Source organism: Leguminivora glycinivorella, chromosome 15 (genome assembly GCF_023078275.1).
Source record: "Leguminivora glycinivorella isolate SPB_JAAS2020 chromosome 15, LegGlyc_1.1, whole genome shotgun sequence".
NCBI lineage: Eukaryota > Metazoa > Arthropoda > Insecta > Lepidoptera > Tortricidae > Leguminivora > Leguminivora glycinivorella.
In genome coordinates this window covers 15,157,324-15,170,908 of record NC_062985.1, presented here as the reverse complement: position 1 = coordinate 15,170,908, position 13,585 = coordinate 15,157,324, and the positions used below count along the sequence as shown (strand labels likewise).

The following is a 13,585-nucleotide window of genomic DNA, read 5'->3' as shown; positions in this document are numbered from 1 at the left end:
ATTGAGCATCAATGAGGCTTGAACTCGCGACCATAAATTAACACCTGGCTATAGTAAATTGTTTAGCTACAAATAATAATTGCTTGAAATGGTTTTACAAATACGCCTCACGATTTAATAAATTAATAAAAATAAATGGAATTTTTAAAATGAAAATTACTACAACAATTTTGTGCGTTTATATTATACGGGTTACCTTCATCTGGCAGAATAATTTTGGTTAGAAACACACTTTTCATAACATGCTTCGCAGAAAAATATTCGTCCGAGTGGCAATTTTGCAGAAAACTTAGTTGACATTATTACTACCACGCATACGATATATTTGGCAGAATATTGTTTCACAGAACATTACTTTGGTCGACTTTGATTTAGCATAATTTTATGTACCTTAATAATCGTATAGCATACTATTACAAGAGCAGAATTATGACACGCTATCGAAAAGGAAATACTGTCTCGGAGCCCCCGTTAGGTACGACGACGAGCGAAGCGAGGAGGAGTGTTAGGTATCTTGCATCCCCAACATATCTGACTCGCTATCAAAAAGAAAATTGTAACTTTCTGCCGCCTAAATATTATGCACAAATGTTATCCGCGAAAGTACTATTCGACTAGAAGAATATTATGCTCATCAACATTATGCCAACGTACGATTCGGTATTATAAAAATCTGCGATTTTGATGAATTATGCCAAAGCATATTCTGCGTAAGGTATTTCTGCCAAACGTGACTTCTGCCAAGAACTATTATGCAAATCAAATATATGCGAAAAAAGTTTCTGCAAGATAATAGTGAACCATTTATACTAACCTTATTTTTTGAAAAAACACATGCGTTTTATCGAGTGATCTGTTCTACTCCGGTGTGAAACCAATAACGCTAGTGCATTTCCCTCTATGTCACGAAACAATGGATTTAAGATAATCGATTATAACGTCGGCATCTTATCGTCTGTTTCTTACATGTAATTAAAGCAAAAACAAGGATTAAGATATTAAATCTGGAAATATTTTTGATTACCTACCCATCCGTGAGTATAAAAGATTAGGCTGCGGGTGGTCGACTCAGTCACTAAGCTGAAAGAACTCAGAATGCGTTCCGCCCTTGTGTTTCTTGCTTTTGCGGGTACGTCACTATATATATTTTTTAATTAGTTAAATTATTTCTTATCAGCCTGATATGTAATCACGGTTGAACTAAATTAGTTTCTGATTTAACTTTTATTAAGCCTATTGTCGAAAAATGCTGCAATGAATTTTATACTTCCAAAGAATCATCATTCTCCTTGCGTTATCCCGGCATTTACATCGGCTCATGAGAGCCTGGGGTTCGCTTTGACAATGAATACTTCCAAACAATAAATTATTTTAATATTTTGAAATCATGGGTGTAAAATTCGCATCGAAATCATTGGATAAAATATTCAAGTTCTAAATTAATTGCTTTTTAAAATTTTATAGGCTCACGATGTAGGCAACCAATTATGTTTTATGATTAATTGAGTACCAATTATTTCAAAGTATGGTTATATTTCAGAGTGGAAAATATTCTAAAATATTATGAATCGTATATAACCTACCTATACCAACAGTTAAACTTCTAAGCCCATGTTATAATGAATTTATAACAATTATTATTGGGTAGAAGTACAGACTCTATGCCAAATTACAAAATCCCTTTTTAATTGAGTTTAGACCGTGAGAACAGTGCCCTCTGGTGTTAGTTATTTGCGCGATTGTAATATTATTCATACATACATACAACATATATACAATCACGCCTGTATCCCATAAAGGGGTAGGCAGAGCACATGAAACTACTAAAGCTTCAGTGCCACTCTTGGCAAATAAGGGGTTGAAAGAAAACGAAACTGTGACATTGCAGTGACAGGTTGCCAGCCTCTCGCCTACGCCACAATTTAACCCTATCCCACAGTCGCCTTCTACGACACCCACGGGAAGAAAGGGGGTAGTGAAATTCTTAACCCGTCACCACACAGGCAATATATAATATATATTATTCAATATTTATTTAATGAAAATACTGAAAAAGTACCTTACTTAGTAAGATATATCAATATTGTCCAGTATTAATTAAAAGTTTTCTTGCATGCTAAAATATCAAGGACGAAGACGCTTCATTGCGTTGTTTGGTCAATGGAACTCATAATATCTATTTTAAAAATCAAATTCTTATTAATTTGTAGCACCAAATACAAATAAGCAGCTAAATAAAATAAAATAAATAATAAATAAATATTGGGGGACACCTTACACAGATCAACTTAGCCCCAAACTAAGCAAAGCTTGTACTATGGGTGCTAAGCGACGATATACATACTTAAATAGATAAATACATGTATTTATATACATAGGAGAAGGTTGCGATCATTGGACCAGCTTCTTGATTGGACCACTTAAATATTTCAAAATATAATAGTGCTAGACGAAATCCAGTAATGTAGAAGGTGACCTTATGCCTCACCTTGGGCCACCCCGTAACCTCAGTCGCGCCTCGCTTCCCGGAAAAGAGTGACCCGTCCAAGTGTGTTTCGAGCGCTGTTGAAGTTAAATTATGCAAAGGAATAAAATGACGAAGGTATAAATACATTTGCAATTGAATTTGTGTGGTGACATATAATGCTTAAACATTTATTAAAGAGCAAATTTAAAACAACAGTTTCCAATCTTTTGTTTTCTGTATTTTTTAATATTTTTATTTGTGAAATGATTTGATAATGATTATTCTCTATTTCCATTAGTTTCCTTCATTGGACCATTGGTCTAAATTTCCTATGTCTATTGATGGCGACTTTGTGGTCCAATGAAGGCGACTCTGGTCCAAAGAAGGCAACAGCTTTTGAAAACTTTATCACGATTTTTCTCTTTTTTTTTATTATGAATAAGTTAATTCATAAATAGATGCAATAGTTATTTGTTATACAAGGGGGCAAAGTTGTATTTTAACGCCGAGTGTGGAATTGAAAAAAGAGCAAGTGAAAGGATTCTATAGTTGAACCACGAGCGAGGCGAGTGGTTCGAGAATTTCTGAACTTGCGAGTTTTTTTAACACACGAGAAGTAAAATACATTTGCACCCGAGTGTAACACAAATTTTTCCCCTCACTATAGCGAGGAAACTACAACGCAAAAAATGCGTTTATCACTGCTTCCAGTAATTCCACAGGTGGTAAATCATCTTTATTACTAGATTCACCTACTTTTATCAATTTTAAAGCAGTTAATTTGACTTTATTCAAGGTCAAATTACTTTATCCACTAGTGGATAAAATGCGTTTTTACCCGCTGGTATTAAAGGAAAAACTTCTCAAACTAGTTTTATTTTTTGACATAAAATCTATGTTATAGAGCAGCGAAATTAAGTGGTCCAATGATAGCAACCTCCCCCTAGCTCCTATTTCCAGCGTCCGTATTCGAATGATGACGGGTTAAGAATTTCACATAATTTTTTCTCCCTTGGGCATCGTAGAAGTCAACTATGGGGTATGGTAAAATTGTAGCGTGGCCGACGTTTTCTCTATACTCCTTTTTTTGGAAATACAAGCTTGAGTTTATGTTTGTATGTTTCAGCATTCGCTGCCGCAGTGCCTGTGCCTGAAGAGCAGGCTGCCTTCGAGTACCCGAGGTATATCGAGTTTCCGGATGGCGACGGTGTCCCTCACACGGTGGACCTCCAGGAAGAGGTAGACCACCACCTCCTCGAAGAGATCGAGAGGAACCCGGCTAACAATCTGTACCTGCTCTTCACTAGGTATGCTGGTGTCTTCAAAAGGAATAATAGTTCTTTAGTTATGGAATATTACCACAAATTAATAAACCCGCCACGCTTGAGGGCTTCTGATCCAGGCATATTAGGCGCTCTCGAAGATATTAAAATAGATAAGTGGGCGAAGCTTGAGGTACTGGTACCTTCGACGCTATCCACGCATTAGAACCGTACTATGAGTGCCACGTACGGAATAAGTTTCCGGAATATGTCTTCCGAAATTGGAGTCTTCAGTCTTTATACCTATGATAGATAGATAGATAGATAGTCATTTATTCATCACACAAGGTAATAGGTACATTTAAAATATACATTGTGTACAAAATATCTATACTACTAACAAGTGTGACTAGTCTAGAATTTAAAAATTAATAATTGCATTTCATTATTTTCACATTAACATTTCATAAAATTCACTAATGGTATACACAGTCTTGCTTAATAAAAGTTCTTTCACTTGAGCACGAAACACTGTCAGTCTTGATTCCCTTTTGAAATTTTCAGGTAATTTATTGAAAAGTTTACGACCAATTACGCCTGGCAATTTTTGTGTCATGGCGAGTTTGTGGGGACTTACACAGAGATCGTTTGGGTAACGATTCGGGCGCTCGGAGTCACCTTTCTTTTTAAACATGTGTATATTCTCCCGAACAAACATAATGCATTCAAATATATATTGAGCCACAGACGTCATTATTTTAAGGGTTTGGAAGTATTCTCTGCACGTATCTCTGTATCCCGCGTTCATGATCACTCTTATCGCTTGCTTTTGCATTTTCAATACTCTCTGATGGTCTGACGAGTTTCCCCACAGAATTATACCGTAAGACATAATGGAATGTACATACGCATAATAGGATTGGATTAGACATTCATGGGATATAATTGTACGAAGTTGTTTAAGGGCGTAGACACCACTTGCCATTTTAGCACATACATTGTCTATGTGTGTTTTCCATGTCATAGCAGGATCAATGGTAAATCCTATCCTATCCTAATCCTATGACCAAAGAAGATCGAGTATTATAGAGAGACTGGCAAAGTAAAATGTGTAATCACACTGCATAGACTGCCATCTCTCGACAGAGGCGTAAAACTTTTGAACCTCAGTTTTGACAATTTGGCCCATATTCTTGGCTTGATATGTGTTAAAATGTAAAATATTAATATTAGCGCCATCTAGTCGAGCGTCCCCCAAAGGTGTATCGCCATCTAGGTCACCGGACCTTTTTCTGTATGGTTTTGAGGTACGTTTTTTTCTTAGACTTTATCTGTATATACGGAGTTAAATATGTCTTTGCTATGACTAAGGCGCATATGTCCCATCGTTATTTTTATACCTTATTTTACTTATAATTTATGATTAGGATGATGAAATTATCGCACGAAATTACGAAAGTATGTAAAATATCTATTTATAATACCATGGAAGCAATAAATGAATATGCATATTTAAAAAAAAGTAACAAGCTCAATGCAAGAATTGTTAAGTGCACTTCAATATAATCTTGTTGATTTTTTTCCACAGGCGGAACCCGCGCAACTCACAGACATTAGTCATCAACGACAGGAACTCTGTTCTCAACTCCAACTTTAACCCAAACCACCCCACGGTGGTCATCGCGCACGGGTGGCTTAGCAACCAGAACACAGACCTCAATCCCGTTATCAGAGATGGTAGGTTAACCAACCCGATAATTTCATATCAAACACAATCTGGGTAGGTCATAATAATTTTATGATGAGCAGAAAAAATATGCACTTTAACGATGAAGCTTGTGTTACACATCATCATGAATGATGTGCTTGAAGATTGATTTTGGATTGTAACATTATTATTATGCCCCCTGTAGCTGTGGCACTCTCTGATAAAATATATGCTAAGTCAAAATGTATCGAAGAAAATGAATACCTAACTAATGACTCCATGTTAGAATATGCCGGATCCGATGTGAAGTATCTTTACATTTTAGTTTTCTATCGCGTGATCTCCATTCATTCACCGTCCATATCTCATATCGAGCAGTCTGTGCAGTGCTAAATATTAATTTAAAATATTATAAGTAATAATCAACCAGTTGATTATCCACGTAATCGTGCTTGAAGTAGGGTCGAGTTTTCGATACTATCCTTTTGGTGCAAATTCCCCCGCTTATCAGTGCACGTGCGTCCGAGCATAGTATACGCAAAATTACCACAATAAACATGGCCACACCTGATAAAGAGAAATCGATCTCGCAGCCTGAGTTGTTTACGGATATAGATGCAAACAATTATGTTGCAACAAGAAAACGGAAACAGCGCAGTGATACAGAGGACGTGAGCGCCCTGAGAAATGAAATCCATGATTTGGTTAACAGTTTCAAGACGGAACGGGAATCGCAAAACAAGACATTTAATGAAACTTTAGAACAACTGCGATCTCAAAATGAAAAAATAATTGAAACGAACGCGAAAATAGAAGAAATTCTCAATCGGACCACTTCATTGTATGAAAATTTGCAAGGTAAAGTCGAAAAAATATCCACTGAGCACAAGGAAGCCTTAATAAAAATTGATCACCTAGAAAATCAGGTGGAAGAATTGCAAAGGGTCCAGCGCGCAACGACACTTGAAATCAGGAACATCCCGGAGATTAGAGGGGAAAATCTCATTGATCTGTTAACAAAGATGCATACGGCCTTGAAAGTACCATTTCAAACTGATCATGTCAGGCAAGTTAAGCGTATTAAATATGGGAAAAGCGCACTAATAATAGTTGAATACCAGACCGCTCAACAGGCTAAATCACTAATGAAAGGTCTGAAAGAGTATAATAGTTCACATGAGGAGGACATGTTTAATACTCAATGCATCGACATGGACAGAGATAAGCACCAGGTTTATATCTCGGAGTCGCTGACACCTGCAGCTCGCAAACTGGCTTACTTAGCTCGTGACCTACGCAAAAACCATGGATTCAAGTATTGCTGGACGAGTCAAGGAAAAGTTTTTGCTAAGAAAACCGACTCATCATCAGCAATTTGGATCAAATCCTCAAAACAAATTGAAGATCTAAAAACAAATGAACTGTCGAAGTGACTGTTTTTAGTTTTAGCATGTAAGTTTAAATTAAGCATTCGCACTTGTTTAACTATTATCTTTTCTTCAAACCCAGCAGAACCAGGTAACCATAATTCTAACATTAAATACTTATCTAACATTAACAATAAATCCGTTACAAAATACACACACAAAACACATCACTCGCACATAACAATATTTCAAATATTGGTTTACACTACTACACACATTTGCCTAGATTTTCAGAACTCTGGAGATTTTTATAGCCCGACTGCCTTAGACAATTGTATATTGACAGATCACGATATTTACGACTATGGTTGATATGCAAGTTTTTATGGATGATATTGACACAAGTGTCAATATCGGCAAGTCGGTTGCTATGGACTGTCCTGAAAACTGTGGGTCTGTTGTTGCAAATTTCGAGTTACCGACTAAAATTTTGAGTCAAAACATCAGAAGCATTAATCACAATTATGATGATCTGCAAGTGTTGCTAGATAGATTCGCAATGGATTTCGATATTATTGTACTGACAGAATGTTGGCTTACACAGAGTGCTTCTCTCCCTGTGATGAATGGTTATAACACTATTAGTACCAATCGACACCATAATCAAAATGATGGAATTGTTATTTATTTCAAATCTGAATTACCGTTAAACACTGTTGAACCATTAGAATGCTTAGAAGCAAACTGTCTTGTTTCAACACTAGGTTTAGAATACGTACTTGTGTCAATATACAGGCCTCCCTCCTTCAGAAATACTGAACATTTTACTTCATCTCTAGATTGCATCTTAACAAAATATAAGCATTTTAAAAATATAATTCTATTAGGTGATATAAATATAAACATAACAGATAATAATAATATGGATCATAAAACATCAGAATATCTCAACATGTTAGCGTCACATGGTCTACTCCCATCACACACTCTACCAACTAGGGGTAATAATTGCCTAGATCACTGCATGTTAAAAACTACGCTCCCTAATATAACAATAGTATGTGATACAACAACCACCGACCACTGCTCAGTCATTCTATGCTTCTCAAAACTGAAAAAACAAGCGCCTTGCAAACAACGTTTCGTCAAAAAGATACATTATAATGCAGTTATTGCTGATTTACAACAGATAGACTGGATTAGTGTGCTCGGTAATCCTGATGTAGACGAAGTAACTAATACATTCTTATATGTAGTAAATAAAACCATGGAAAAACACACAAGATACACTAAACTTTCTCGGAGGAAACAAAATTTGAAACCATGGATAACTCCAGGGTTATTAAGATGTCTAAAAAATAGAGATAAGTTACATCAAAAACTCAAATTAGACCCTAATAACTTGATTGTATCTATAACATATAAGAGGTATAGGAACACTTGCAACAATCTTCTTAAAAATTTGAAAAGAGCCTATCAAAGATCACAAATTAATGAACATAAAAATAACCTAAAAGAACAATGGAAAGTTATTAAACAAGTTTGTCACCTTAAGCCTAGCACAGATACACAAAATGATATTCTTAATATTAAATCTACTCCGCAGGACTCACTTGATTATATAAACAGATATTTTACTAGTATAGGAAAACTCTTAGCCTGTGACACCATTAACAGAACCGGTGTATCGGAGGAACTACGAGCACAAAACCTAGTGCCAAAGGTATCCCCCGTCAACTCTATGGTTATGCTAGATACAGATGAACTAGAAGTGAAATACTTTATAAAAAATCTTAAAAATAGTGCTTCTACTGGATGGGATGGTATTTCCTCATTTTTCCTAAAGCAGGCCGTGGATACGTTGGCACTACCTATAACTATCATATGTAATTTGTGCTTAAGAACTGGTAAGTTCCCCGACGCACTGAAAAAGTCAGTGGTTATCCCCATATACAAGGCTGGGGACAGAGACTGTATCTCAAATTATAGACCCATATCCTTATTGCCAACGCTTGCAAAAATATTAGAAAAAATTATAAATACAAGGTTAAAAAACTATCTCGAAGCAAATAATCTATTAAGTAACAATCAACATGGTTTTAGAGTGGGTAAATCTACGGAAGACGCAGTTATACAACTAACTAATCATATTGTTGATAAACTTGATCGTAACAAAAAATGTATCGGGATATTTTTAGACATAAAAAAAGCATTTGATACAGTCTCTGTCCCATTGCTTCTTAAAAAATTGGAAAATATTGGTATACGAGGCACGCCGTTGCAACTCTTCAATAATTACCTCAAAAATAGGTCACAACTTGTAAGAGTTGGAGATTTATGTAGTAAAGAAGAAAATGTAGAATACGGCGTGCCGCAAGGTAGTGTCCTGGGTCCAACATTATTCCTCATTTACATTGATGAACTATGTCGTCTAAAAATGGATAATGGTCAAATAATATCGTTTGCTGACGACACCGCTTGTTTGTATCATGGGGATACTTGGGCTGAGGTCAACAACTTGGCACAAAACGGTTTCAACCAGGTTAATGAGTGGCTGTCCTATAATCTCCTTACATTAAATTATGACAAAACCAAATATTTAACATTTAGCATCAAAAATAACAAGCAAGCACTATGTAAGGACATAACACTTAAAATACATACTTGCCAGAATGACATAAACTGTCCCAACTTATGCCAGTCTATAGCCGAAACACCATGTATAAGGTACTTGGGAGTTCTAGTGGACAAAAATCTGTCTTGGCGTCAGCATGTCTCAAACCTCGCGGGAAAAATTAGAAAACTCATTTTCATTTTTAAAAACCTTAGGCATGTCTGTGACAGGAAGCTTTTGTTGTCCATCTATTACGCTCTTTGTCAATCTGTTACCACCTACTGTATTGCTGTGTGGGGAGGAGCGTCAAAAACTTCAATACTTACACTTGAAAGAGCACAGCGTTCAGTCCTTAAGGTTCTAACATTTAATAAATTTCAATACCCAACAACAGCACTTTACCAGGACACCTTAGTTCTCACAGTTAGACAGCTTTTTATTAAGCAGTTGCTAACCAGACAGCACAAAAATACTCCATCTTTGTCGGAAACGAGAAGGAGAAACGACATCGTTTATATAATCCCGTCGCATAAAACTAAATTTTCAAAAAAATTCGCGTATGTACTCGGCCCAACTTTATACAATAAAATAAGTAAACAAATTCAGTTGCGATCACTCAATTTACACACATTAAAAAAGTCACTAAAACAGTATTTGCAAGAATTAACTTACGACAACACAGAAAAGTTGCTGGAAATCTTAGTATACACACACACACACACACACACACACACACACACACACACACACACACACACACACACACACACACACACACACACACACACACACACACACACACACACACACACACACACACACACACACACACACACACACACACACACACACACACACACACACACACACACACACGCACACACGCACACACACACACACACGCACGCACGCACGCACGCACGCACGCACATACACACGCACACATCTCTTCCGTAAATTCATAATTCACACCACACATGATTATGATGATGATGTGATCTATTATTCTTCATTAGGTCAAGAATCTTCCTCTTTTCACTATTCTGGGTTTATCTTGTATACTTAAATTAAATAGTATTATTGATCTTATAAAATTTATCTTCACTTTCTGCGTATACTACATGTTTACTCCTAACTCGGCCTAGCGACCGCCGCATTCCAGTGGATTTTTTGTTAAGGTTCGCGATATTGTTATTTATAGGTATAAGTTTCATTTAGTTACTCATTTAATAATGTGTTAGTTTAATAAGTTATATTACAGACTTGAATGTAAAAAACAAGTGGTGAGTTCGGTGAATACTGGCCCACCGTAATACAGTTTATACTAGTACGGGGGTCAGAAATACACTTACTTAACTTTGTCTTGGTTTTTACCATAGAATAGTTACGACAAATAAAAATGTAAGTAGTTTAAGCACCTTTTCTGGCACAATAAAAGATTTTTATTTTATTTATTTTATTATCTCCATCTCTGACAGAAAACTAAGTGTTTGAGGTTTCGGTCTGAGGTTCTGACCTTCACAGTGTATTTACGAGTAAGTGATTCTTAAATGGGGAGACAAAAATAACAATTACCATTCTTTTTTTAACATCAATTATACATTTATAAAGTTTCTTCACAAAACATTTTTTTACAAGCTTTTATCGCAGACTGTACTTAAGTGTACTTTCCTTTCAACAGTCATCTACTGCTCTCCGAGCTGTTTCTAAAAACCCCTTATTTGATGGGGATTTCCATCATCAGATTAGCTCCATGATATCATAATACTACATTGTTACGTGATTTTCATATATGTGCAAAACTTCAGCTCAATCGGAAACCCGAAAGTGGGTCAATTTAGCTTGTAAGATTTGATAACAGACAGACAAGAGGACAGGTGAAAGTAAATAAAAGCTAGTAAAATTCACTATATGTCGTACCTTTAATTTCCAGCTTACCTCAACAAAGGCGAGACTAACGTCATCGTCTTGGACTGGCGCCGCCTCGCCCTCAGCGGTTACGTGAAGGCGACGAACGGAGTCCCGGCTGTCGGCCGCGGCCTCGGCCAGTTCCTTCGATTCGTCCATCAGACTACTGGAGCTGCGTTCAACTCTATGCACCTCGTTGGATTCAGCTTGGGCGCTCATCTGGTCGGCAACGCGGGAAGGGAGCTGGGAGGAGCTGTTGCCCGTGTCACTGGTAAGAAAATCATACCTCTCAGAAATTTAAACCAAATCATGTCATATCATGAATCATCTTAAAAAAACAATTGATTGATGATGAGGTTACTGAGGGGATTTTTTTACTATGGCATGTGCAATGAAAGTTGCTAGCAGACAAGTGAAACGAAAGAATATGTCAACAGTTGACAAAACGGGAATTGTCCCCATAGTTTCGGAGCAGACTGGCTAAAGTTGACAGCAATATCTTCTAGCTGTACGAATATGTGTAAAAATCTTACGAGTTTAAATCAATGTTAAAACGAATGAGATCCCCAAAAACCGTAACATTAATGCTTTTCTTTCGGAGATTTAACCTCAATTGAGAAACGTTTTTCTCTTTAGGTTTAGACCCTGCCGGTCCCCTATGGAACTTCAACAAAGACAGTCTGGGTCCCAACGACGCAGTATACGTTGAAGCGATTCACACCGACGGCGGGTACACCGTTGGTGGCCTTGGCATCGGGACGGCCATCGCCAATGCAGACTTCTTCCCCAATGGCGGCATCTCTCAGCCTGCGTGTCTCACCAACATCTGTAACCACAACAGGGCGTGGGAACTCTTCGCTGCTACTGTGTCGCACAACCATCTCATTGGACAAGAGTGCTCGTCTAATGTGCAGATCACTTTGAACAACTGCAGAGGACAGTCTCTTCATATGGGCAATGATAATTTGAGAAAGTGGGGGTAAGTTCAACTTTTTTTCTGAAGCCTTAAATACGTTTTAACCCCTTGTTCTTCGTACATAACATAACTGAGTTATATAACAGTTTTTAAGTCATGAAAGAGTACATTTTAAGTTATTTCACATTTAATCACCTACAAATTATAGTAAAAATTAACTAAAGGGACAAATAACTCAAGCATTTATTATGATGCGATGATAACTCGGCGCTAATTATTTTGTGAAGGTGGTTGACTCTTGTGTTTTAAATTATTTATTTTTTCTCCAGGTCTGGAAAGTACCGATTGGATACTGCACGAAGATATCCCTTCTAAAGTTATACGGACTTGACGATAAACGAGATCTGCTATGTAAACCAAATGAAAAATAATGATTTTTGAAACTAAAATGAAGTATTTTCAATTAACCTGAAATTTTACCGCAAGTTTTGGACGTATCTTACTCAAGCGTAATGTGCAAAGAGATTATCTTATACATATACTAGCGACCCGCCCCGGCTTCGCACGGGTACTATACCTACATGTAAACCTTCCTCTAGAATCACTCTATCTATTAAAAAAAACCGCATCAAAATCCGTTGCGTAGTTTTAAAGATTTAAACATACATAGGGCATAGGGACAGAGAAAGCGACTTTGTTTTATACTATGTAGTGATTTTTATAACTGTTTTTACGAAAGAGAAATAAGGCCAATACGGGTAAGTGTGTCATAAGGAAAAGTGAGCCTGGCCTTCATATTCATATTCATTTTATTGGTACCTAGTGTTCAATTACATGTCAACATGTTATAAATTAGAAATTTATATACATAATTGACCGCAGCGATAGCAAGGTCTACGTTTTAACACGAGCAATTTGCTTTTGTATGTCCGGATGTCTCGTTGACCGCAGCGATAGCAAGGTCTACGTTTTAACACGAGCAATTTGCTTTTGTATGTCCGGATGTCTCGCTCTACAGGACGCAATTTTGAACTGATTCGCGTGAAATTTTGTGACCAGATTCTATGACTCAATAAAAAATTTTTGTCGTCCCAGATTTTGGAAATTGCTCAAAATGACAAAGTCATGCTGCCTCGCGCCTTAACTAATAGCCTAATTGATATCAAAAAAGTTTTGTCATTTAGATACATGTAGATAGAGTCCTTTTTCAAAAATTCAGACCTTTTGGAACACGAGTTTAGACGGTATATAAATAAGTAAAATTTATTCGTTAGAATAAGTATTATAATTTCGCCAGCCTACGTATGACTCGCTATGGCGCAGTGGTAACCCTTTTGCTTTGC

At 36.7% G+C, this 13,585-nt stretch overlaps 1 protein-coding gene across 1 annotated transcript; it reads left to right on the top strand.

Annotated features, from left to right (window-relative positions):
- Positions 1 to 988: 988 nt before the first annotated feature.
- LOC125233864 (pancreatic triacylglycerol lipase-like) lies at positions 989 to 12,691 on the top strand. Its single transcript, XM_048140006.1, has 6 exons — positions 989 to 1,129; positions 3,594 to 3,774; positions 5,318 to 5,466; positions 11,352 to 11,597; positions 11,963 to 12,305; positions 12,572 to 12,691. Exons 1-6 carry the CDS (start codon positions 1,096 to 1,098, stop codon positions 12,615 to 12,617), a joined length of 999 nt encoding a protein of 332 aa, XP_047995963.1. The 5' UTR covers positions 989 to 1,095; the 3' UTR covers positions 12,618 to 12,691.
- Positions 12,692 to 13,585: the final 894 nt, after the last annotated feature.